The 26,471-nt window shown below is 39.7% G+C and overlaps 2 protein-coding genes across 3 annotated transcripts in view; one reads left to right on the forward strand and one right to left on the reverse strand.

Moving 5' to 3' along the window:
- Positions 1 to 9,209, forward strand: part of hcn2b (hyperpolarization activated cyclic nucleotide-gated potassium channel 2b) — a 40,025-nt gene extending 30,816 nt beyond the window's left edge. Inside the window, exons 7-8 of the mRNA XM_029430361.1 lie at positions 1,103 to 1,267; positions 5,143 to 9,209. Of these exons, the coding sequence (XP_029286221.1) occupies positions 1,103 to 1,267; positions 5,143 to 6,098 (1,121 nt within the window). The 3' untranslated portion in view covers positions 6,099 to 9,209. The remainder of the gene's footprint in view (positions 1 to 1,102; positions 1,268 to 5,142) is intronic.
- A 3,421-nt stretch (positions 9,210 to 12,630) lies between these two features.
- polrmt (polymerase (RNA) mitochondrial (DNA directed)) overlaps positions 12,631 to 26,471 on the reverse strand; it is a 50,673-nt gene continuing 36,832 nt past the window's right edge. Inside the window, exons 19-22 of one of the 2 annotated variants that reach the window (XR_003832189.1) lie at positions 26,325 to 26,416; positions 24,939 to 25,012; positions 21,999 to 22,424; positions 12,631 to 12,668 (exon numbers count right to left, since the gene is read on the reverse strand). Coding sequence is in view for 1 of the 2 variants with exons in the window: in XM_029430395.1 (XP_029286255.1) it covers positions 22,375 to 22,424; positions 24,939 to 25,012; positions 26,325 to 26,416 (216 nt within the window). In the remaining variant the exon portion in view is untranslated. Of the gene's footprint in view, positions 12,669 to 21,879; positions 22,425 to 24,938; positions 25,013 to 26,324; positions 26,417 to 26,471 lie in introns of those variants that run through there. The other variant, XM_029430395.1, reaches the window with a different exon arrangement.

Below are 26,471 nucleotides of genomic sequence, written 5' to 3' on the forward strand. Positions count from 1 at the left end.
GCCTTTAATGCTCAAAACCTTAATTTCTCAAACATGACTGGACAAACTTGTGTAAGAAAGAAAAAAAACAGAAACCTGCTGCTAAAGTATATCTTTCCACTGACATTTGGCTAATTTGACTACGCTGTATATTCACAATCACCAATTGTTCATCAATAGACAGAGACGATAGTATGACGACAAAGTTCTGTTTAAAGCGCGTCATACTGTACATCCTGCAGCTTTTCCTTCCATTACAGCAGCCGACCATGAGGAGCATAACGTACAGTAAGAGGTAGAGTGACTATCTGCGTATGCTATTAATCATTAATCTGCAGAGGAACTATAAATCCTTTATTAGATAGGCAGAACACATGGTCACACTCAAGGTCAAACTAGTTGATGCCAAGTTTTCCAGCCTGGTAACCACATTAAGTGTTAAGCTGTGCATTGCACTGTAACATGCAGAGTAAGTGCTTGTAATATTTGTATGCTTTCTAATGACATGCGTAGGTTTGTGTGTCCTGCACTTTTTCTTGAGGCCTTCCTGGTTTGTTTGCGTTGTGCAGCGTCCCGTTTGCAGCTGCACGCACCACCGTCATGAACAGACCGCCACAGTGCATTCCACTATAGTGCCTCTATGCATCTCCCTAATGGAGTCTCCTCGTGTTTCGTTATTTTTCTGCCTTTTCCCCACAGAGAATCAGAGGAGGTCGACCTTTCAGGGGAGGGAAAAGGAGGGCATATGGTTGTCAAGACAACAGTGGGAGCAACAAGGGGAACAACTGAATGTAATGAAGCTTAGCTGCACGTCTCCAAATATAGAGTGTGCTTCCTTCACACAGCTGTCAGGGCCGTGCCAATGCTTGAGGAATAACTCAGTTTTTACTGTCAGTAGGTCATACTGGCTACACAAACCCACACAAACCCTCTGCATTCATTTACCAATTTCAATCTGATCACATGTTTACTCAAAGCCTAGAGCTTTGGGATGTCAGTTTCAGACTGCTCAACACATTTCTCCTGATTTAGAGTATCTCTGTTCTTTTCTCTGTCACCGTCCGACACCCTGACATCTGTCAGTTTGTTGACCTCTTGTCTGCTCTCTCTTTCACCTCGCCAGAGATCTGTCTGCTGACCCGTGGCAGACGGACGGCCAGTGTGCGAGCGGACACCTACTGCCGCCTGTACTCTCTCTCTGTGGACAATTTCAATGAGGTGCTGGAGGAGTATCCCATGATGAGGAGGGCCTTTGAGACGGTTGCCATTGACAGGTTGGACAGGATAGGTAAGAATGCCACTTGGATTAGGTAAACTGCAGAAGTAAAGTAAAACATTTGAACAATTAATTACCATATAGCATGACAGTGTTGCCTATTGCTATCCCAAAGATTGCATTTGGTTTAGTTTGATCCTGTTTTTATGTTTTTAATTTGGGCAGAAGGTGCACACTATGTGACATTATTATTCTTAGATCTCGATCAAAAAAGTAACAACTTCATCTTTCCATCCAGACCTCATTAATGAAATGTATTTTGGGAGATTTATTCACGGATAATGAGCATTAAGCCTCCCTGATAAAAGCCACAGGTTATGGTGTCTTCATAAGCATATGATTCATTCATAAGATGAAATGAAGCATAAAGGAAATGTATTCATTCATTAACTTGATGTCTCTGTCAAAGCGCTGCACTATCTGCCTGCCGCGCTGCGCTGTATGAATGATCCTAACTGGGACGATGTGTGCGGTGGAGGAAAGGAGTCAATGGGGAAAATGTATTCATCGCTGTGAATCGTTTATTATGCAGTTTCTTGAGTGTAAATCTGATAGCGATGGAATGCCTCCTGTGGATATCTGCCATTTTGCTAACAGATATTTTACATACCGTATGTGACACATGAATACTAAGACAGAGACCGCTGAGCAAGTTCACTATTTTAAACCTCTCTACTCTTTTTAGATGAATTCACTGATTTGTTCAAAGTGATCGCTCAGCAGTGACTGTCTGAACATTGAGTGCAAAAACACACACACATACACATTTTGAACGAAGCCTTGGGAGCCTCTGCCTGTCCGCCATATTGGAGAGGTTAAGATCCGTATTGAGAGATGAACTATGCGTCTGTGCGTCTGCCATATTGGTGCGGTCAAGATCTCTTCATAGATCGCAGCCTGCATGTCCCAGAGGAAGTTGTAGATATTCAGAATATTCAGCTTCATGTTTTGGCATAAAACTGATTAGATCGGCAGTTCAGAATTAAGCGAGTTACAGTCGATTTTGTAGAGAAGTGGATATTGACCACACCAACATGGCGGACTCACAGACACATAGAGGAACCATACAGCAGCAGCTGTCTACGTTTCTATATCTATGCTTGGGAGCCTTTGTTACCAAATAAACACATACATGTTATTTTTCTTCACAATGCAAACAACTTTCCCCTCCCAATCATGCCCCCCCAATGTCAGCCATGCTGCTGATATCAAATCCCCCTGTCACATGACCACACTTCACATATTTATAAAAGCCCTCGTCCGCCACCTGCCAGCTGTTGCCATAGCAGCCAGATTCCACACAGGAGCAGCCTCCAGTCAGCCAGCTCACATATTTGGGAGGAGACTGACATGTTTGCTTCATGACCTAACCACCGACCAAATATTCCCATTGGGCTCTATGTGCACATGATGAATATTAATCACTAATAATGTGTTCGTCTGTTTGGCTTAGTGTTAGTCAGAAAAAGCATCTGGACAAAACACACATAGGGCTATCAGAAGCCATGTTCAAACGTGAAAGACAAAGGCGTTGTTCCTTTCAAGTGTAAAGAAGGATTGTTGATGCATCTCCATAATGTCCTCATTTTAAAATTACAATGCAATCCAATAACCAATCAAACTCAAATCTGTAAATGTCATCACGTTTAAGATTATTTTTGTTGAGCATCTGTGACCAGGAGTGCTTATTTGGGATCAGTTCAACCTGACAGACAATAACTATTTACATTTTTGGTGGAACCAGGCTTACTCCAACAGACATGTATCCCTTTTCATAAAAACAATCTATGACCTTTGAGCCATTCCTACATAGAGAGGAGCTAATCCCTTGTCCACTGAGACAGATTGTGTGCCTACCTCCCCATTAGGTGGGTGCTTGCCCTGTTTCCTCGTCAGCTCAACCTCAAGCGGCATCAGAGAGTTATTATTCTAAGCCTATAGCATCTTCTTGCCATCCATGACTCCCCAAGATAGATACTGGTTTGGTGCTGCCAACGTTTGCTGTTTCTAGAACAACACGCTCCATATCTACTATGAAGACTTTGTAGTGCTCCTTGAAGAAGAACTCTTTCAACATTACACCCGGGCTTTTCCAGGCTGCAGCACAGAAAATGGGGATTCTTCTGCCTCCTCCCTCGAAAACCTGAAAGCGGACCTCGTCACCAAGCATCGACTGCCACCTGTGTGTGTTTCTCGTCCACAGATGGAACCCATGCCACATGCGAGGAGGGCACAGGAGTCACCACAGTCTGGATCTGTCTCCTCCTGTCCTTCTCCTTCTGGCCTGGCAGCTGACTGTGATAGAGAGGAACAAGTTCATCACCAGCCTTTTTGATCTCTTTGTTAAATGGGTAACACTCAGGCTGTTGTGATGATTAACAACCTAGCTTTCTTGCCAGTTCTATAGACGCCCTGCTGCATCGGAGAACCTAGCTAGTAGTGCAGAAGAGAGCTATAGGCGCTTCTCAAGTTGCCTACATGCCAATCTAATGTGAGTCCCTCTTTGACCCCAATGCACAGCACATGGTGGATCATCTGGGTTCATCTAAGAAGGCCAGCTGAAATCTTATCTTTGATCCCAACCTTCATCCCCAGAAGCACTTGGCTTTAGCATCATCATCATCATTATCATTGGCTTACTGCTCCAGATATTTAAGCATCCCATGAGTGGGTGCAAGCCTGAGTAAAGCCAGAGGTCCAACCCCATCCGTTCTGCAGAAAGTCCAGTAAACATGGGAGGAAAAGGGTTGTTTCCAAACACATTACAGCATCCTTCAAGGACAAATCTTTTCTTCTCCTATTTCATCTGAACCTCAGCCTGGTTCAATTGTTCCCCAAATAGGCTCATTGTCTCTTTTCATCCAGAAGAGAGATGTCTCTGTTTACTACCCCCATCACACTTCCTGGACAGAGAGGACTAACTTGTTAATTCAACTCTCAGCAGGTTTCAGACACAGCTGTCTCTGACACACTCATCTCACTTACCTGATAGTGGTGAGAACCCAGGGGGTTTGATCCTCACCATTTGTTGACGCACACACTTCTTTCTTTCACCAACACAGTTCTGTGATGAACAATGTGAGATCCTGCTGTGAAAGAGTTGTTAAGATCACATGTGAGTTGTGAAGGTGGTGTGGCCTTCATATCCTATTGTTATATTGCATTGCAGTTTGGGTTTGTCCTCCCTTCCTTGCCCATTCTTCAAATCTGTGGAGAACAGTCCATTTGGGGATTCTCATACACATAGGCAACGTGCTGATCCTTTCCCCCTCAGAACAGGAAGTGGGAGGCCCCGTGATGCTGGTTATCTGATAAATCTCATGCCTCGGTTTGTTTCGTCAACTACAGAAAGTGCACGCTACTGCTAAAGGAATACATCCAACCCAAAATGACTCACACAGTGCTACCTTGAATTCTTGAAGAAAAATTAGTTTTCCACACATGTTCCAAAACTGGAGAAAAACTATATATACAAATAAACAAATACTTTTGCAACAGACAGTCTCTCTCTCACATTGTCACCTCAAAAACTGTAGCTGGCAAAAACACTTTCCCCATATCCCCAACACAGGGAATCAGTGCAAAAATAAAACATGCTCTTTATTTATTTCTCTGTCTGTGTTGTGTGTGTTTGTCAGTGGTGGATGTTGTGCATGGAGGAAATGACAGATAGTTATATAAATAGGCCACTATATCCGCCAAGGCCAGGAATAGAATAAAGGTAAATGGTGAAGATGATATGTTTGTGTCTACTTAAAAACTGACTGAGAATAAGAGAAGGTAAGATGAGGGATCAAACCTTTCCTGTACAACCAGCGCTGTTTTTCTTTTATCAAATAGCATTTACTTCAGCAACAATTCTACTTTCTGTCTCCTTTTCATTGCAGGCAAGAAAAACTCAATCCTGATGCACAAAGTTCAGCACGATCTGAACTCAGGTGTTTTCAACAACCGCGAGAACGAGATGATCCAGGAGATAGTTAAATATGATCGGGAGATGGTTCAACAGGTTGATGTGCCACGTCCGCGGGCCATGTCCATGACACCTCCTCTACAAGGTGGAATCTTTAATTCTCCAGGTTCCTCCACCCATCCTCAGAATTCAGCAATTGCCACTCTGCAGCAGGCCGTGGCCATGAACTTTTGTGCCCCCATGCAAGGTAACTCGATGGGAGCGGGGAGCCTGCAGTCGCCCAGGATGGTGAGACGATTCCAGGTGTTGGAAAGTGTGTCCAGCCCTGTTTCAGCCTCTCCACTGCAGTCTCAGTTCATTGCTTCTGGTGCCTTTGCTCCCGCCCTCACCAGCCCCTCTGTCCAGAGCCCGCTGGCACTTGGACGACGATCATTCCAGTTTGGATCCAGCGCTCTGGCTGGTCCCACCTCAGGCTCCCAGCTTTCTCTAGCCCAGCAGCACTTAGCCAGCCCTGCACACCAGCCCAGCACACATAAGAGTAATCATTCCTTGCAAATGGGCAGTTTAAACCAAGACGCCAGGGCACTGTCAGCCTCTCAGCCCTCATTGCCTCATGAGGGGGCGCAACCAGTTGCCCCTAGTCCCCCCCAGTCTACACGAGTCTCCTCCTCTTCCATTGGACCCCCTCAGATCCCATCAGGTCACACAGGTGCCCGGAGCGCTATACCACATAGGTTGGTACTGCCCCACCAGATGTCTGTGGGGGCCTTCCCTGGGTCTTTGCAGAGTTTTGGGGCGGGTGTAGGGCTGGCTGTAGGGGGTGCGGGCACAGGTATGGGGGACTCGGGACTACCCAAGAAGGACCCTATAGTGAGCCTTCCTGAGACAGACCACATCAATGTCAGATCCAGGCTATCCTCAAACTTGTGATCTTAATTAAACTCTTCTGGGGGAGTGACTCTAATGAGGGGCTTGACTGCAGGAACCCGGGGGGGTTCTGCTCTTTCTCCTACAGTTCCTCTTCTCTTTCCTCTCCAGTTTGACTATCCGAATGTATGAATGTTGAGCGAGTGGCAGCAGGGAGAATCTGAAAGAAGACTGTTCAAACATAAAGTCTGTATCGTGACTTTTGAATCTGCAACATTGAGATGTTTCTACTCACAGACTTAGTAGTTGCACAATAGTGGTGAAGTAGCATTTTCCCATCTCCAACTCCTTTATTTACTGTATTTTACAACATAGTCAACAACATATGGGTATATCGGCTTCACTATCCTCTCATTCACCTCATTTAACTTTGACTTGTGGTCGGATGGGACTAAAAGAAAATCAGGGACCTGCTTCAGATATCAGAAGTTTGCATTTTAATGGGTTTGACTACTGTATCTACCGTATTTTGTCAGTAGGCTGCCAGTAAAAGATGATTTTCTCACAAAAGCATAATAATTGTGTTTTTTGTAAAAAGTCCTACAAAGTTTGAACATTAAAATGATGTTTTTCTTATGTTTCTTAAGACTATAGACTAAATTTGTGAGCACAAAATTGATAACATTCAATAATGACTTTTATTACAATATTTTAAGCCATATTTTCCCCCAGACTATTGATATGACTATTGAGTATATTTATAAATCAAACTGTCTGAATCTATTGGCCTCTTGTGTAAGTCTCCATGCCTCTGATCGACCCACCAGGATGTTCAGGTCACAGAAAATGAATATCCTTCATACTAAAATTGCAGCTGTGGAACAAATTGTCTAGTTCTAGCCAAGCCATCGATTTCTACCGGAAATATCTCCATGTTTGTTTAATTTAAAGCTGCATCAGTCAATATTTTCTTGTATTAGCAGTGAATCAAATAACTAAGGGTAATGTGAAGGGAGTTGCTTAGTAGTGATGAACCCACTCAGCTCTGCATCTCTATGGAGCTTTTTAACTTTAAGTCCCACAGATCTTCTGTACAGTTCAGTCTTATTCACTCATCAACCTTGTTTCACAAGGCAGCAGAAACACCCCCTTAAACCCATTATGTGTGACCTGCAGGCTAAAGAGCCAGATATATCTCGCAGGAGTCAGTCGACTAAACCAGATCTAGAAGGTGAGTAAATCTATGGAAATAGGTGACCAGAAAGACGAATCCAGTGGTATTATAATGTTGCTTGTGTCTTCTGGAACTACTTAATAAAGTAATAATATGTTATGGCTGTCAGCTTTGCCGTTTATGTTCCCCCAAGTGGCTAGAAATTGATTAATGCAGCTTTAAGATTCATGAGTTAAGTTTCAATAAAACATACCTGACTAAAAGACACTTTCTTAACGGCAGATTTGATATCTAAAGTAACGAGTTTAAAGACGGTAGTCATGTGAGTAGTAACATCCAACACTTTGTACACGTATTCTACTGTATTTTAGAAATTATAATTCACTGCCAGTTAATTATTTATTATTTATTACAAGAATTTTATACGACTCAAAATGTAAATTCATTCAAACTCACATAATCAAATCCATTCTTTTATAGCCCTGTATCTCACAGTTCTTGCAGCACCAGTTTGGGCAACGTGTCACTATGCCAAAGTCAATTCATACAGATAATGAAACTCCTGCAAAGCTCAACCTTACTGTAAACGCTACACTTCTGATCATCAGCCAAGGACAGCGCAGATCATTTGCAGGATGTGTATTGCAGTGTGCCTCTGTCATTAATGCCTCAATAAGAGTTCTTCAGATGCCGCTGAATTGTGTCCTGAAGCATTAAAAAAGGGAACATTTTCTCCTGAACTCTATTCACCACATCTCATTAATGCCTGAACCATTACTGGGTAATGACACTGGAAATTGGAAATCCTCCAGTCTGTTTGGGACTGTTATTATTCTCCTTCCATTGGATTTAATATTTCAGTGCCAATGATAAGTTCCTCCTCTACGATCGTTTTGCATTTTCATTTTGCTTAGTTTCAGTTCCTGCGTTGATCCACCTTGAGAGTTCCAAGTGAGACAAAGTTGAAGGTTTGTAAGTATTTTTATACATGAAGTCTGTTTTGTTTTTGTTTTATGCTTAAATTATGCCCTTTGGAACCTATTTGGATGCCTTGAAAAATGATTATTATTTTCGAGGCTTGTTATGAGAATAGTGTTTTAATGAAGTTCATATTGTGTCTGAGGACAGGAAATGTTTTTAGTGACAAAACAAGTTTATAGACATGTTTTACCTCATTAGAAAGGACACAGGAGAGGAAGACAGGTGAAAGGTATAAGATATAAGTAACTCTAATGATCCCAAACTACCCACTACACTTTTAGATAAAGCTGGAGAATGAGTGAAACCAAAGTTTTGTTTTTTGTATGCAAATGTTTCTAATTGTTGAGCGATGAACGACGTGTCACAGACTGAATCATTCTCACTAACTAAACGTTCTAATTAGATAACTCTACACTAAACTCATTCGTCAGATCGACAGCAATAACTGTTTGAAAAAGAGTAAGTGGTCAGATAAGTTCTGTTGTGTCCTTTAGATGTTGATGCAAATGCAATATTTCACCTTTTGGATTATTTCCAATTATTTCCAACTTTACTGAGAATTCGTTTTTGGAGCAACTTGAACAGATATTCAGATTTAAATCTGCACTGTGACAATAACATGACATGGTTGGTATTTCTATGTGTAAACATCATCATGTAAACCAGACTATTTATTCCTTTAGCCTAGTTTACTGTAACTAGAAATACTGAAAAATGTTTGAAAATTAAATATCTTTTTAGTCTTTGACACAATGCGTATTATCATCTGGTATGGACCCATATTACTTGAAGATATAATTAAAGAATTAAAGAAACATCACAGAAGATGTATGGCTTCTTTTACTACAGTCGATCACTACCACCCACAGTTTGTATGATCCTGTGCCAGTTGCTGTGAGGTCCGCATGGTTTCTTCTATGGCGTATGTTTTATTTGTTTATTTATTTTTCTAATCTCACTCCACAGTCCATTTGCAAATCCCCGTCCTTTAACCAATGCTACTGTTTGATTATTTTTGCTTCTACGCCATCACCTCTGACATCTAATTAGCATGTTGCCCAGAACTCTGTAAATGTACTTTTCCCTCTTTTTTGCAACTTTACAAACATATTTAGTGTTACAACAAAGCAACTTTTTCAGTACACCTTGGAGGCTTTAGGAAGTATGGTGTCTGTACCGCACACACACACGCACACACACGCACACACACGCTCTCAAAATCCTTCTTTTCCTAAAGACTTTCTTCATGGATTCTCCTTTTTCCTGTCTTCAATGCGACAGCTTCTCCAGAGTTAACACTATCATTTCCCACTCCAATGTGTCTTTGGGTTCAGTAATGACGGTAAAGCATGGAGAGTCAGAGCGTTTAAAATGTTCACCTGTAAGGGCTGTTCATTTGGAGTGAGCGATGATGTAATTCTTTGTGGTCTGTATTGTCACACAAACACATTCACGCTGATGAGTTCAGAGGATTTCTCTCTTATTGGCCAATACTGCCAATACTGAAGAGTCTATAACGCACATTTTATAGTGTTTCTGTATCAACTAGGACACAATACAATCACGCAGGATTTATTTCTTATTTCCTTTACATCCCAACTTTTTGATGACTTAACTTTCTTTCTTTCTTCTTCTTCCTTTCTTTCTTCTTTCTTCTTATCTTCTTCTTCTTCTCTTTCTTTCTTTTGTATTTGTTGCTGAGTTTTTTTTTTTTTTTTTTTCTTTCTTTTTTCTTTCTTTCTGTTATTCTTTCTTTGCTGTTTCTTTTCTTCTATTTGTTTCTTTTGTATTTCTGTCATTCTTTTCTTTCTTTTTTTTTTTTGCTTTATTTTTTTATTATTTTTATTTTTATGTTATTCTTTATTCTTTCTTTATTTTCTTTCTTTCTTTCTTTCTTTGTTATTCTTTCTTTTGTATTTCTTTCTTTATTTATTTCTTTTTTTTTATTTATTTCTTTTTATGTCATTTTTATTTTTTTATTTATTTTTCTTATTTATTATTTTTTATTTCTTTCTTTCTTTTGTAATTTTATTTTTATTATTTCTGTAATTCTTTCTTTTTTATTTATTTATTTTATTATTTATTTTTTCTTTCTTTCTTTATTTATTTATGTATTATTTCTTTATTCTTTATTTCTTTCTGTTATATTTCTTTCTTCTTTCTTTATTTCTTTTATTTCTGTATTATTTATTTCTTTATTTTTATGTAATTATTTTTTTTTTATTTATTATTTATTATTTATTTATGTTATATTTTTTATGTTTATTATTTTATTTTATTTATGTTTATTCTTTATTATTTATTTATTTATTTATTTATTTCTTATTTTTATTTATTATTTATTTATTTATTCTTTATTTTATTTATTTCTTTATTATTTATTTATTTCTTTATTTATTTATTTCTTTATTTATTTATTTATTTCTTTATTTATTTTTTCTTTTTCTTTCTTATTTATGTCATTCTTCTTTTTTTATTTTTATTTATTTATTATTGATTATTTATTATTTTTTTTTTTTATTTTTTTCTTTATTATATTATTTATTTATGTTTTTGTTTCTTTATTTATAAGATAAAGAAATTTTAGTGATTATTTATGTTATATTTATTTATGTATTTATTTATTTTTTTTTTATTTATTTCTTTATTCTGTATTTTATGTAATTTTATTTTTTTCTTTATTTATTTATTTATTCTTTCTTTCTTTCTTCTTTCTGTTATTCTTTCTGTCTGTCTTTCTTTCTTTCTTTCTTTCTTTCTGTCTTCTTTCTGTCATTCTTTCTTTTTTTCTTTCTTTATTTATTTCTTCTTCGTCTTTTTTTATTTCTTTCCTTCTTTCTTTCTTTCTTCTTTCTGTTATTCTTTCTTCTTCGTCTTTCTGTCTTTCTTCTTTCTTTCTTTATTTCTTCTTTCTGTCTTTTCTTTCTGTATTCTTTCTTTCTTTCTGTCTTTATGTCTTTATTTCTTTCTTCTTTCTTTCTTTTCTGTTCTTTCTGTCTTCTGTCTTCTTTCTTTCTTTCTGTCTTTCTGTCTTTCTGTCTTTCTTTCTTTCTTTCTGTCTTTCTGTCTTTCTTTCTTTCTTTCTTTCTTTCTGTCTTTCTTTCTTTCTTTCTCAGATCCCAGACCTTTTAGTGATTTCTTTCTGTTATTATTTCTTTCTGTCTTTCTTTCTTTCTTTCTTTCTTTCTTTCTTTCTTTCTTTCTTTCTTTCTGTCTTTCTGTCTTTCTTTCTTTCTGTCTTTCTGTCTTTCTGTCTTTCTTTCTGTCTTTCTGTCTTTCTGTCTTTCTGTCTTTCTGTCTTTCTGTCTTTCTGTCTTTCTGTCTTCTGTCTTTCTGTCTTTCTGTCTTTCTTTCTTTCTTTCTTTCCTTCTTTCTTTCTTTCTCAGATCCCAGATCTTTTAGTGATATTCAATAACACAAAACTAAACACTCCGGACGAATGTAGGCCGGATAATGTTCACTGATACCTTCACCATTAACCATACATTTCCATTGAATCAAACAGCAGATTTCCTGCAGTCCCCGTCTGTGAAATCAGACACTAGCAGTGCAGTTCAAGCGTTTCTCTGTCAGGGACCTGATTTTCTTTTATTGAGCCACTCTACAGCTGTCACATCCCCGAAACACATTTATTGTGCATACCTAGTGCCTAGCATATTGTGTAGTCTCTGCATACATGTACTATATTCTTTGTGTGTGTGGCTGTACAAAAACATCACTGTCAGTTACATCTCACTGCAATACATGTAAAAAGGATAATAAATTGTATTTAAATACAGACTCCACTGCTTCGTGTTTAGTAAACAATATTGGGTTAAAAAGCACAAATAGGTTATTATAAGTTTGCATAAGCAGAGCCTTCGAGCAATAAAGGCATGTGATGCTGATTGTCTGCTTTCTGTTGATATTATGGTTACAATGGCCTTTGCATCTTTGTATTGATTGTTTACATGCTTAATGATTTAATATCATCTGATTATCTGTCTGGTTATCAACAATACCTTCATTAGCAATATTTCTTGTGTGGAATTGTGGATTCATGTGTAACGTTTGTTTAAGTTTCCCCTGCACAGTTGGGACAGATGTTCTCCAAAAGGGAAACTAAAAAGACTTCAGACGCTTGTGTGAGTTTTCCATCAAAGGTTTTCGGTGCAGATGATGAAGCCTCTGTAGATTTACTACTTTATAATTGACTGGCTAATTCAAAACCTCCACAAAGTTATAAATCTCCTAAAGAAGCATGTTAACATCAAAATAACAAGCATATTCATTCCATTTAAACATCTTAAGGAAGAACTCCGACACCTTTCTTCAAAGCAGCAGGTCCAGTTCACTGAAGCGTCGCTGCATCAAGCACCAGATGTGTGTGCACTGCGTTTGTTTGATGGTTGTTAATCAACCCATCACTGCCTGTCAGTCAGAATAAAGGTCAAACAAAGGAAACTCACACTGACACACACACACACACACACACACACCTGCCAACACTGTACCACCTGTCTCTCTCTCCCAAACCCCAGTCGTCCCTCTCCACAGTGCTGCCTCCTGCTTCCCCTCCCCTGCTGACAGAGAGCTCTGGCCCCTCTTGCTCCCTCCAGGACTGTCTGTACACTCTGCTCCCTAGCTAGAGCTGCTGAGTGCTGGCCACTCATGACACCACGGAGCAGGCGATAGGCCGGGAGAGCCCAAGAGCCTGGCAGGGAAATCAAAGTGCTCTCAGTGAGAGTGAGTGGTCCAGCTATCTAAGAGTGGCTTCCATCTCTGGCATGCCTGACAGATAGCGACCAACACTTCCACAGTGTCCCCTCTCTCATGGTCCTGTGGATGGAACAGAGAGTTTACTCAAAGCCCCATACTAATATCTCCACTAGATGAGATACACTCACTTATGCAGGTTTAGTGTCATTCAGTGACGTATTTTCATATCAGAAAACATTTAAATCAAAATGTAATTTAAATGTAAAACAGGCCATATTCCATACTAATATGTCTGCCATGACAAATAACCATCTATTTCTATTTATGGTCATGGTGGGATGCAACCTATCCCAACATGCTTTGGGTGTGAGGCAGGGAAACCCCTCCCAAACCCATCCTGTCACAAGGCTAGATAGAGGGACATTCACACTTAGGAGAAATTTCAAGCTTCCACTTGACTCAAATCTAGTTGGACTCTTGGCAGAAAGCATCTGAATTAGCAATGTGACGCCGCACAGAAACACTGAGCTGACATTGGCTGTTGTTACCTACTGATCTGCTTCATCTTTTCCACCTTTAAGGCAACAACATCCACAACTCAAATCACTCCTAAATATTGAAACGTAAAACAAACCCTTTCAGTCCAGGGGAGTTTACCAGTAAGCAGGAAGTGACTTCTCTTATTAGGTTGACCACCAACGTGTTGAACGTCATCCCGTCTCTCTATGAGGATCTCTAAACTGATGTCAAACGTTTACTGACGCTTAGCGATAGGAACAAGAAGTGACTTTTTAAAAATATGTTTGGAAAATCTGAGCTCGAGAATTCTTGACCTCCCTGACCTTGGAAATAGTAGCTTGATGAAACAATCTTAACTCAAGGTCCACTTATTTGCTTTTTCCAGAGCTTTCAGCTGCATCCCCGAGTCTTCACCAGCAGATGAGATCTGAGTTGAAAGCTAAAAATAAAAAAGTGAGTAAGTGGACTAAGGTTTAAAAGATAATTCAAATGTCCAAATATACCACATGTTAGGTAATGGTAAAATTAACATAACTTTTGCAAAGCCTACACTACAGTAAACATTTTAAAATAAGAACAAGATAATCTAATAAATAAAACTGTACTTTTTACTCGAGAATTAGATGATAGAAAAAGTAATTACGAAACACCTCTTAAAATCTATAATTATAGTTTGACACAATGTAGACAGAGACGGTAAGGAACCAAAACATCCTGTCTACATCTGGCTGCCTTCAATACTATGACAAACTGAATTTATATTAGAGACTTTTAACTGTCCTGCTTCGGACCTAAGACCAATCAATCAAAATGACAGAATACTGTATACAGAGACTGATCTACTAACTGTGTGGGCTCAAAGGGGGAAAACATTTTAAAAGGGAAGTAAATAATTCTCAAGAGATGTCAGAACTCAATCACCTTTGCACTAGATATTTCCCTAATACAGAAACATCATTAACAGGACATCTCTGGAGAGGACCCGTAATGGAAGCTATCTGACTATTTCCTGCTACAAGCTGTGCTCCATTATGCTACTGCCGGCTGGACCGGTGCAGGTCTCCGATCTAACAGGCATCATTGGAATAACCACAGAGTAACTGAGACAGGCACATCGAGCTTTTGCTGTGAGAGCACCTTCAATATCCTGTTTACTCCCTCAGCCAACGTCAACGATAGTTTATGTTCAAAACACACACGTCATCTCAAATGTATGTATGTTTATGTTCCCTAAAAATAATTTAAAAAGGTAAAGTATGTATTAAAACATTTAAAAGAAGATGAAATAAAAAGAAAAGTATACATTATGTGATAAACATTCATAGTATAGTATGTCATATAAAAAGTAAGGCAAAAATATATATAAAATAATACAAATACAAAAAGTATAATTTGTGAAAAGAAAGTTAGTATATTATTTGATTAAAAAAAGTCATAAAGAAAATTAAAGTATAGTTTGTCATAAAAATGTCTTAGAAATCTCATAATATAGTAATGTCTAATAAAATGTCATAGTATAGTATGCCATTAAAATATCATAAAAGTATCATAGTACTATATCATAGTATAGTCTCAAGTAGGTTTTCAAAAAATATGGATTTATTGAACACAAAAAAGAATCAACATATTAACAACATGTGGAACATATATAATGGGTGATCAAACCATTTTAGAAACAAAAGTGTAACGCCAAACAAACTAAACTACAAATAAAATATAACAGGACAATTAGTCCATCAATATAAATATTTCAGTAATCAACCAAAACAAAAAGCACCAAAAAAACAAAACAAATCTAAACTATAAATCAACAAAACCCACTGAAGAGAAAATGAACTCTTAAATGTAAACTATAGAAAACTAAAGTGTGTGCAGGAGGGACACTGGCATTTAGATCAGATGTGTGGACAGCAGGTGGGCCATCAGATATACTGTCATAAAAAAAGTCATTGTACAGTAGTTCATAAAAAGTAATTAAATCAAATCAAATGTATTTATATAGCCCAATATCACAAATTATACATTTGTCTCAGTGTGCTTTACAGACTGTACAGGTTACGACACCCTCTGTCCTTAGACCCTCGCATCGCACAAGGAAAATCTTCCAAAAAGAAACTCCATAATTAAAGGAACCTCAGGGAGAGCAACTGAGGAGGGATCCCTCTCCCAGGACGGACAGACGTGCAATAGATGTCGTGTGTACAGGATAAACAACATAGTACAAATACAACATTTGACAGAAATGATGTTGTGTTGAAAAAAGAGAAAGTTTGGATGAATCCAGGAAAATGTCAAAAAGGCTTCCCGTGGTCCGGCAGAACCAGGGCAGCAGGCGCAGCCACGATTCCTGATCCTGACGTAAACTTTATCAGTGGCAACCTGCCACATGAAAGACACAGAAACTCCGGGGATGATGCCCCGGATGATGAGTTAGTAACATACATTTACATAAATGCATACAGATAGAGAGGGAGAAGAAGATAGGGAGGGGAGGAGAGAGGAAGAGAAGGAAGAGAGCAGGGAGGTGTCTCCCGGCAGTCTAAGCCTATAGCAGCATAACTAGGCGCTGATCCAAGGCAAACCTGAGCCAGCCCTAACTATAAGCTTTATCAAAAAGGAAAGTATTGAGCCTGCTCTTAAATGTGGAGAGGGTATCTGCCTCCCGAACACAAACTGGAAGCTGGTTCCACTGGAGAGGAGCTTGATAGTTGAAGGCTCTGGCTCCCATTGTACTCTTAGAGACTCTAGGAAAGTAACCCTGCAGTCTGGGAGCACAATGCTCTAGTTGGTTTATAAGGTACTATGAGATCTTTAAGATATGCTGGAGCCTGACCATTAATTGCTTTGTAAGTCAGGAGAAGGATTTTTAATTATATTCTGTATTTTACCAGGAGCCAGTGCAGTGCAGCTAATACAGGAGTAATATGATCCCGTTTCCTTGTTCTTGTCAATACACGTGCCGCTGCATTTTGGATCAACTGAAGAGACTTAAGCGACTTTTTGGGACAACCTGATAACAATGAGTTGCAGTAATCCAGCCTTGAAGTAACAAATGCATGGACTAGTTTTTCTGCATCATTTTGAGACAGGATGTGTGTTATCTTTGCAATATTACGTAGATGAAAGAAGGCAGTCCTTGAGATTTGCTTTATGTGGGAGTTAAACGACAGATCTTGATCAAAGATGACGCCAAGATTCCTTACAGTGGTGCTGGAGGCCAAATGAATGCCGTCCAGAGCTTCTATGTCATTTGAAAATGCGTTTAGGAGGCGTTTAGGGCCAAGTATAATAACTTCAGTGTTGTCTGTGTTTAACATCAAAACGTTGCTAGACATCCACGTTTGTATGTCCTTAAGGCATGCTTGAAGTTTAGCCAATTGATTGGTTCCCTCTGGTTTAATTGATAGATATAATTGGGTATCATCTGCATAACAATGAAAGTATATAGAGTGGTTCCTTATGATATTGCCCAAAGGAAGCATATATAAGGTGAATAGAATCGGTCCAAGTACAGAACCCTGTGGAGGATTTATCGTTAACACATATAAATTGAGATCGCTCAGATAAATAGGGCTTGAACCAGCTTAGTGCGGTTCCTTTTATGCCAACACAATGTTCCAGTCTCTGTAGTAGACTGTCATGATCAACAGTGTCGAAAGCAGCACTGAGGTCTAACAAGACAAGAACAGAGACAAGTCCTTTGTCTGATGCCAATAGAAGGTCATTGGTAACTTTCACCAGTGCCGTCTCTGTGCTATGATGAACTCTAAATCCAGATTGAAAAACCTCAAATAAACTATTATTATGTAAAAAATCACACAACTGTTTTGCGACTGCTTTCTCAAGGATCTTAGCGAGAAAGGGTAAGGTTAGATATCGGCCTATAGTTGGCTAAAACCTCTGGATCAAGACTAGGCTTTTTAAGAAGAGGTTTTATTACAGCTACTTTAAAGGATTGTGGTACGTAGCCAGATAATAGAGACAGGTTGATCATATTTAATAACGAAGTGTTAATTAAGGGTAAAACTTCTTTAAACAGTTTAGTTGGAATCAGGTCTAAAAGACAGGTTGATGGCTTAGACCAGGGGTCAGGAACATATGGCTCTTTCGATGACGCGATATGGCTCACAGACAAGTAAAAAATTATTATACTGTGTCATTTTAAGATTTTGTTTTAGTTCTCCCCTCTCCTTTCCTCCACTCTGTCTCTGACTGTAACTGTGTGTGCGCGTGTGTGTGCGTGTGCGTGTGTTGTGTGTGTGTGTGTGTGTGCGCGGAGCCCTGCCCTTTGCGAAACAGCTGAGGAGAAACTGCGCAAAGCAAGCAGTAGACCAGGGGTGTCAAACTCAATCACAGAGAGGGCCAACATTAAGGCATCGTTTCGGAGGTGAAGCTTGGAAACTGCAGCGCCCACAGAGTCATACTTTGCCTTGAGTGTGTCATAACACTGGAGGTCAATCAGCTCCATTTGGATGTTCACATGTGCTGTTTCCACGTCAACTGCAAACGGATTGCTGAGCAGTTCATGCACAGTCGGGAACACAGCGGTGGAGATGGTTTGTCAGTGTTTGTCAAAGTTTTCTTGCTGTATCAGAGTCTCCCACAGGCAGCTCGGCTTAGACAGCTGTCACTGCATTATACATGTCCTGTGATCACACAGCCCTGAAGCTGGAGGTTTAACAGTGAGATGCTTCGTTATGTCGCACAAACTCCAGCTCACATCGTCCCAGAGATCTGTGGTGTGTTTCCCTTTGCTTCCAAAAACTGCCAGATATTCTCACGCAACTCGAAAAATCTATTCAGCACTTTCCCTCGACTCAGCCATCGCACCGCCATGTACAGAATGTATCTCCATGGAAAAGACTTAAATTGTCTTAAATTGGGGGAAACACTGATAGCGCGTTTAGTACTCGGAGACGTGATATACTTAAAACTAAATTTTATTAAATATATGGTTCTCAAGGAAATACATTTAAAAATATTTGTCTTTTATGGCTCTCCCAGCCAAAAAGGTTCCCGACCCCTGGCTTAGACGATGAGATTGTTGAAGTTAGTTGGTTAAGGTTGATTTTTTTTTTCTCAGCCGTGTGTCAGAGGCAAAGCTGTGAAATGTTATACAGTATGTGTTAAGTATGTGAGATCCTGAGAGCACTTTGCAGGAGTGAGCTCTGTCCTTGATAACTGACCTCAGAGAGACAAGGGGAGAGGAGACACGCTGCGATGCTTCCTAGAAAGAGACCTTGGCTTAGATTGACGCAACTAGATGGTGGCAGTTTCAGTGTAAAGGACATTCTGAGTCGCTTCATCAGCCTGAGTTTAGAAAAGTATGGTTAAACAAGAATTGAAATGCACTGTTTAGTGTGATGTAAACTTCCTGTGGACCTGCACATAATATGATAATAGCTGAATGCACATTTGTGACACAAAATCCATAAGGAAATATACTTATTTACCTTCATGCTCAGTGTTACATGAGAAGATCGATATCTCAGATCTATACATGGAATCGGAGTTTCGGGCTTCCGGTGGAATCGCAAAGCATGCTGGTGTGGCAGACGTAGAAAGGTGAACACCAACTCTACAAGGGCCACCATATTGGATTCCTTCTCTACGTGTTTACATTGTATTTGGCTAGTTTTTAGTGTGTAATCATCGCTCTTCTAGTTATGGGATTTGGACACTGAAATTGTGTGGTGTAAGGATGTTCAAACAGTGGGAGAAAGCTAAAGAAATGGGCAGAATCTCATTGTGAGCTTCACGATTGCACTCGTTTGATGAAAAATTGCGACTGCATGCCCCCGTTTGAACTATTTCCATTTCCAACAGCACTAAAGAACAATGATAGAAGGCTAGCATGGACCAAAGCTGTAAAGAAACAGGATTACAATGGGGAGTCTTGGGAGCTCAAGAAATCTTCGCGGATTTGCAGTGAGCATTTCATGCAAGGAAAACCAACAAATGAATTCCCTGATCATGAACTAGACCTGGGGTATGTGTCAAACCCCAAATCATCAAAAAGGAAAGCGCCTACTATATACATATAATTAAGAAATACAAGTTAGGTATATATTTATAATAGCTTACCCTGCAACACAACTGCAATAAGCACTTATATCGCCAGTTTTTTTGACTGCACAGATCACAGAAACTTTCATTGAATGAGTATAATTTGCTTTCAAAAAGCAATACTCAGAATCTGCGAGAGGATTGAAAGATATTTGTTTCAACCAGCCAGAGACAAACAGTCTAAATGCTTTGCCTTCTTTGTATTCGTACAAAGTTCATTTATGAAACTCGACATCGTTCCCTGGGTGGTCAGACATTAAACATAATGTTATATCGCTGAGGTGTATCGGCGGCCAAGAAGTCATGCTGTTGTTTTCATTGACCCAGCCATTCCTGCAATGTCAAGGGATCAGGCACTGAAACGCCACTCGGCATAACCAAAAGCTTAGTCTTTTCTTTTTCTGTGATTGAAAGTCTTTCGTTAGCTGTTGGTTGCTCCTCAATGCCTCGTCTCTGATGCAGCAAACACCCTGGCATCAAGCTCCAGTTTTGTTCCTGAAACCTTTAAATTCCGCTTGCAGCAAAATACTTTAAAAGCTTCGACTTTCCACATCTGAACCTCATCATAAGAAAGGAGTTCAGAACTCATTGTAGAGTAGCTTGAAGAATAAGCTAAATACAATGTAAACACATAGAGAAGAAATCCAATATGGCGGCCCTTGTAGAGTTGGTGCTCACTTTTCTAGGCTTGCCAGCCCCAGCATGCATTGCGATTCCACCGGAAGCCTGAAACTCCGATTCCATGTATGGTAAAGATGAAGCTACCGCCAGGAGCTGGTTAGCTTAGCTTAGCATTAAAGGCCTGCACACACCAGGATTTAAAACAGCAATATTTAGCAGATTTAATCCACTCAAGGAAGCAAATTTAATTTAATTTAATTACATTTAGTAAATTCAACTTTGGTGAACTTCCACATGCAAATTTAGACTGTAAATCAACAAGCTCTCTTGACAGAGCTGACCTAAACGGATACAACAGGAATTAATGGTACAAATAAATAGTATATCTTTTGAATAAACTGTGTGAACCTATTGTCCCGTTAGCGTCAGAGCTAAGCTAATTAGCTCTGACAGCTAGCACTCTACAGCAGTTCATCCACTAGTCACTACATCACCAAGCTTCCCGTTCCACCTATTTTGCGTGGACGTGTGAATGTCACTTTGTGGTGTGACCGCTCCTTAAAAGACTGGAAACAGGGTGAAATAGCTAGCTTGGCTCTTCTGCTAAGCGTTAGCATCATATTTAGCATAGGCTACAGATATCAGAGTTGTAACTTCTCATATAAATCCCCATAAATTTCCCATAGGCCTACTGTCAAAACTATGTTATTTTCTGGTGCCGTTAAAGGTCTGCTTTCATTTGAAATGTCTGTGAACACGAAAGGAAATCAGGTTGTATTATCTCAATTCTATTCAGGTGAGAAACACACAAACCTTTTTTCAGATTTTCATAAACATGTAAATATATCTGTAATTTGGCAATACTAATGTGTACCCTCACACGAAGCTCCCTGTGCATGAAAAACACAGTTCAAACAGGATTTCAGTGTAAAATGATTCGGTGACTGCTCATTTTTACCCAAATAATAAAATAACAAGTCGCAAGTCACGTCAAAGAATATAAGGGGCATCTCCATGTGCATGTCGCTATGCAAATCATCTGAAAACCTCCAGTCCAATCAGCACAGTATTTATGCCCTCTTGAAGATTATTTCCATTTCATTACATTGTCACTCAGCCAGCTTTGTTTGGCTGAGTCTACATTTGCCTTTGAACATCAACTGAACCTTTTGTCTGAAACTGCTGTATCGTTCCCAGCAACGATCAGATAGCACTACTGCTATATTTACTTCTAGATGCGGCACTGGCCCAGAAAAATAAGATCTGAGTTGATTAGTGAAGCCTGCAAACCCTTTGTAGTGCATCTAAAAAGGAGACCTTCATCTCATGGTACACAATAGACTTGAAATATGCAGATATAACTAAATAACAGGCTCTCATTCATCCTATTTAAGCACACTAAGAATACCAGCCATCTCCTCGAAACCACTGAATAAATAAGGAGACATTTTTAGAAACACATTTATTTTAGAAGAATTTGTCAGGTGCTTAGTCACTCCTAGAAGGCAAGAATCATGGGACACAATGCTATCCAAGAAGCCTTTGACACATCCCTTCACATTTCTCTGAGTCATGTCTCCCTCAGTTCATTAAGTCTTTTATTTCCTTTTCAAACGTCAGTTCTTCAAACTTTCAGAAAAGGTTTTAATGTTTGCATCTCGTGTCAGAGAGCATCCTGCCATCCAGTCAGTGATGGGATCGATGATTAGGTGGGATAGCCCAGAGGCAAGACCAAGCTCTGCGGAGGTCTTCACAGCAGGACAATGCACACACACACGAACACACACACAAACACACACACACACACACACACTACCAATCACTAGCAATTACAGTTTGCAGGTGAAAATGTCATCGAGCAGTAGACGTGTTGCTGAGTGATGAAGTCAGTTTGGTTCACGTACACACACACACACACACACACACACACACACACTTGAATATGGTATTAGCTCCATTATAAAAAAGGTACTTTTCACTGATTGAAGTCTTAATATTCCTATCCGCTGCTGATTCTTTCATCATTTCGCCTGGATGAGTATCCCCCCCTCGCTTTCCATCCATCAGCTTACTAGTCAGTTAATCAGGCGGGTTCACTGTGTTTTAACGCCTCCAGCAGCTCCAGCCAGCCTGTGGACCAGGAGGCAGGCAGAGTGCAGCTGGATCAATGTCCTGATGTCTGAGGGAGACAAAGCCAGTCAAGACCCGGGGGCCTTCAGCCTCCCTGCCGCACTGTCAATTCCACTCATCTCCCTCCGCTGACTCGCCCTCAAGAGTCTCTCAGCTGAAGAAATAAGTAGATTCTTTCACCCGCTGGAGATCGAAATCACCTAGAGAGGCAAGAGGCGAGGTGTTAGAGCAGGTTTGAGTGTGTGGACAGTCATTACAAAAAGTAAATTACATGTAATGCGGCTTCAATTATGAACAAAACTTTAAAATGACCACATACAAGATATGTATTCTAAAACGAACCAGCCAGAAAAGCATTAATTCTAAATATTATAAACACGTCTCTTCTAATGGGCATCTTCCCAGACGCCTTCAAAACAGCCGTTATAAAACCCTCGCTAAAGAAACCTAACCTAGACAGTAATTAGCTGACCAACTACAGGCCAATATCTAACCTTGCATTCATCAGCAAAATACTAGAAAAAATAGTTTCGGTCCAAATAAACTCCTTTCTTAAAGAAAACAACATCCTGGAGGAATTTCAATCAGGCTTCAGAGCATGCCACAGCACCCAAACTGCTCTGACTGAAATAATTAGTGACCTCAGACTAAACTCTGATACAAACAAGGTCTCAATTCTTATCCTAGGAGACATCATTAGAGAACACAATGTGTGCTTCCATAGCTACGCAGATGACACACAACTGTACATCTCTGCTGAACCAAATGATACTACAGCTGTTAACTCCATCACCAACTGTCTGTCAGCAATAAATGGATGGATGGATGAGCAATAATTTCTTCAAATTAAATGAGAACAAAACTGAAATCCTACTAGTAGGTCCTGTAACAAAAAGAGATGATGCTGAATAACATGGGGAAACTTACTGCTTTGATTAAACCTGAAGTTACAAGTCATAGATTAGTTTAAAGTGGCATCATTATTATTATTATTATTATTTTGCTATTTTATACTATTTTAATTCTGCTATTTCTATAATGGTACTTCAGACTCATTTACATCAACACTGTGATTATTGTACTGTAAATGCTCTTATTCTGTCTAATCTTGTACTAATTGTTATGTTTCTGCTGTGAAGCACTTTGGCTTATTATTATTATTATTATTATTATTATTATTATTATTATTATTATTATTATTAATAAAGATTTTAAGCTTTTAATTCATGGAACCCCTTAAATATGAAATAGTTCATCTCATGGTGTTTATTTACACTGATACAGAATAAATGATTAATATTTAATTTACTTATTCCTTAAAGTGTTTAATGATCAATTAAGTAAAATGATAACTGCAGGATTTTAGGTGAGGTCTAGTTTGTCCTGAGGTGTTCAGTCCAGTGACAGGACCGAGTCTTCATGAGAGGGAGAAGAAGTGGGTCAAACTCAGGAACTTACATTTTTTTAATGAGATTTTTAGTTTTACTGGGCACAAGTAACATTTCTATGAACTTTAATACAACACTTGAATATTAATTTGCACTCTGGATGAGGCCCTGTCCTGCACTCTCGGTGCTCTTTGCTTCGCTGTCGGCTGCCTACACCGCAGAAACTTCGGCCTGAATTATTGAGCAAAAGGACATACAAAATGTAACACTTCAATAACTTAGCCTCTAGAAAATGTTGTTGACATGAATGATTGCGCTAATGTACGAACTAACCAAAACATTACCATGAGGGAGGCCTGTTGCCGTGACGTAATGTGCATTATGTGCCAAAGTAAAGACACATAAAAAGGAGAAGAGATGTTTCTTGACTTACCTTTGGTCTTACAAGCTTGCAGGTTTATCAAATGATACCACAGTAAAAATGCCCGTGTTTAAAAACAGAAATGAGTGCACTGATACAACTACTGTATCGTGAAGGTTAGATTCTAGTTGTTTGAAACACAGTATTGGGAGTTATTCAGTGTGCTCTCAAGCCTCTTTCCCCTTCTGTGGTGACAGATGCACCTGTTTCATCAGATCACCTGCTGGATTACACACAGTGCAGATCTATCCAGTCACATATTGAAAATTGAGCACAGTGGACATTCAGACACGCACGCACACTGAAAACCCCACACCTGACTGGTCTCAGCCACATAAGCTGATTATGCAGAGGAGGGACACAATTAACAGTAATCAATTTATGCAACCCAGCTGTCAGTGCCAAGCAGACAGTAAGTGTACAGATGGAGATGGAGCGATGGGTTACATAACAGCAAAGCCTCCCTCCACCTGACTGACGGAGAGACGCTGCCTTTGTACCTCCACTCTGGACAACAATAGACAGACGCTCGCAGCGGCGTAGCAGACAGACATGAACACACCCGCTCATGACAGAAGCTGAAAATGTTTTAGCAGAACTATAAGGCTTTTCCTGTTTAAACGAGCAAAGTGAATACTGTGTGTGGGCAACACAGACAGCTAGACAACCAACTGCAGACAATGAGATTACTATACAAACAATAGGCAACAGCAATTAACAATTATACACCAGATAGAAAATACAGGATTGTGCTGACTGTCTGCTAAACTCAGACGGAGCTTCAGGACATACAAGTCCTCTTCAATCCAATTAGGAAAAATCCTGTATGTTGGCCCCCCTCAAACAATACCCCAGCCATGGCGAGGCCAGGTGTTTGGAAGCCAGACAGCTGCATACAAACTGACCTGTCTCGGGCACTTTGGCCAGCAGCCTCATTAGCTTCATGAACTCCTGGTGCTTCTTCTTCTTGGCCTCAGTCCTGCCACAAAAGAAGGGAATTCAAAAAGTTTAGTAACTCTGAGGAAAACAATGTTTCCAAAGTCAACATCACTTTCTGAGCCGGCACTCTCGGACGACGTTTCAGATGAAGGGTCCTCATCAGGGTCTGCTGACGGACGCTCCATGAGAGTTGCTTTTGAAACCAAACAGTCAGTCCAGTGACGCCTTTCAGTTGCAGGTATGTTTACCATGGTCCCTGTGTTGCTTTAGTGGATCAGCATGCTCATATTTGCTTCGTAAAAGTCATTACCTTTGCAGGTATTTGGTCATAATATGTATATATATAAGTATTGGATGAATCCATGGACCTGTGGGGACCGTGAACGTGTGAACAAAATTGAATGGCAATCCATCTAATAATCCTTCCCGTTAGCATGGCAGTGAAATAAATACGATTGTAAGGGTCTAATTAGCGAAAGGGGGTTGAATTGTCATTATATTAAACAGATTCTGGCCACAACTGTATTCGTAAAAATCAATTCAGTCACACGTTGCGTCATGCGAAGGAATTTTATTCCCACACGTCTTTCTCTCTGGTGCTTAAGAGAGAGATTCATGCTAAAGCCACCCAAAGCTGTAGAACCGCTACGTGCTGGCTGTGCCGTTGTGTTCCTGTGCAGAGAGCGCTACCCTTGGCGTCACTATGCACTGCACGAAGAGCACTTTTCTTGTTGCAGCTTTAGGGAACGGTTATGCGTCTATGGGAGAGCGAGGGAGTAAGACAAAGAGGACGAGGGCTGCTGTGGAGCAAAGGCTGTAGAGAAGGTGTCCAATTATTCCAAAGAGAGAAAAACTCAATCCGATGATGAGCATAACATAGCCGGAGGTACGATGTACGACGAGAGAGAGAGAGGGAAAGTCATTTTGTATCTAATGTCACTGACAAGTGGAGGAAAGACTCTCGTTTAACCACTTATGTGTGTGTACCTTTTGTATGGAATGTTTTATAATACATGTTCGTGTGAGAGTCACCTTTCAGAGTATGATGGCTTTTGTGTATGCCATAATAGTCCATAAAAATCCTACAGCTGCGCATGAACACAGACAGCGAGACTGATTGCTGTTGTGTAAGAACAATTCAGAATAAAAGAGGCACAGACTGCAGATGGTGGTAACTGAGTGTGAAAATAGTAACTCTTACATTATATTTTGCTCAAATGTAGATACTAAGCTCCTAAGAATAAAAATGAATGACTGGCCACAGTGTTGCTCCTGAGACTTAGAGGAACTTCATGTGTGTATATGAGTGTGCACAATCAAATATGTTCCTGCAAGCAGGTGTGTAAACTCACGGGGTCCCGCTGCAGTATTTCTTTAGCAGGGAGTCGGACAGCTCTTGAAGGATTGGCTGGCCGTGCAGGGCCACAAACTGTTCCCGACAGACCTGACAGGAGGAGGAAGTGACAGAGGGAATTGTTTTTTTAGTTACTTTTGTCCAA

This window comes from Cottoperca gobio, chromosome 4, assembly GCF_900634415.1.
Source record: "Cottoperca gobio chromosome 4, fCotGob3.1, whole genome shotgun sequence".
Taxonomy (NCBI): Eukaryota; Metazoa; Chordata; class Actinopteri; order Perciformes; family Bovichtidae; genus Cottoperca; species Cottoperca gobio.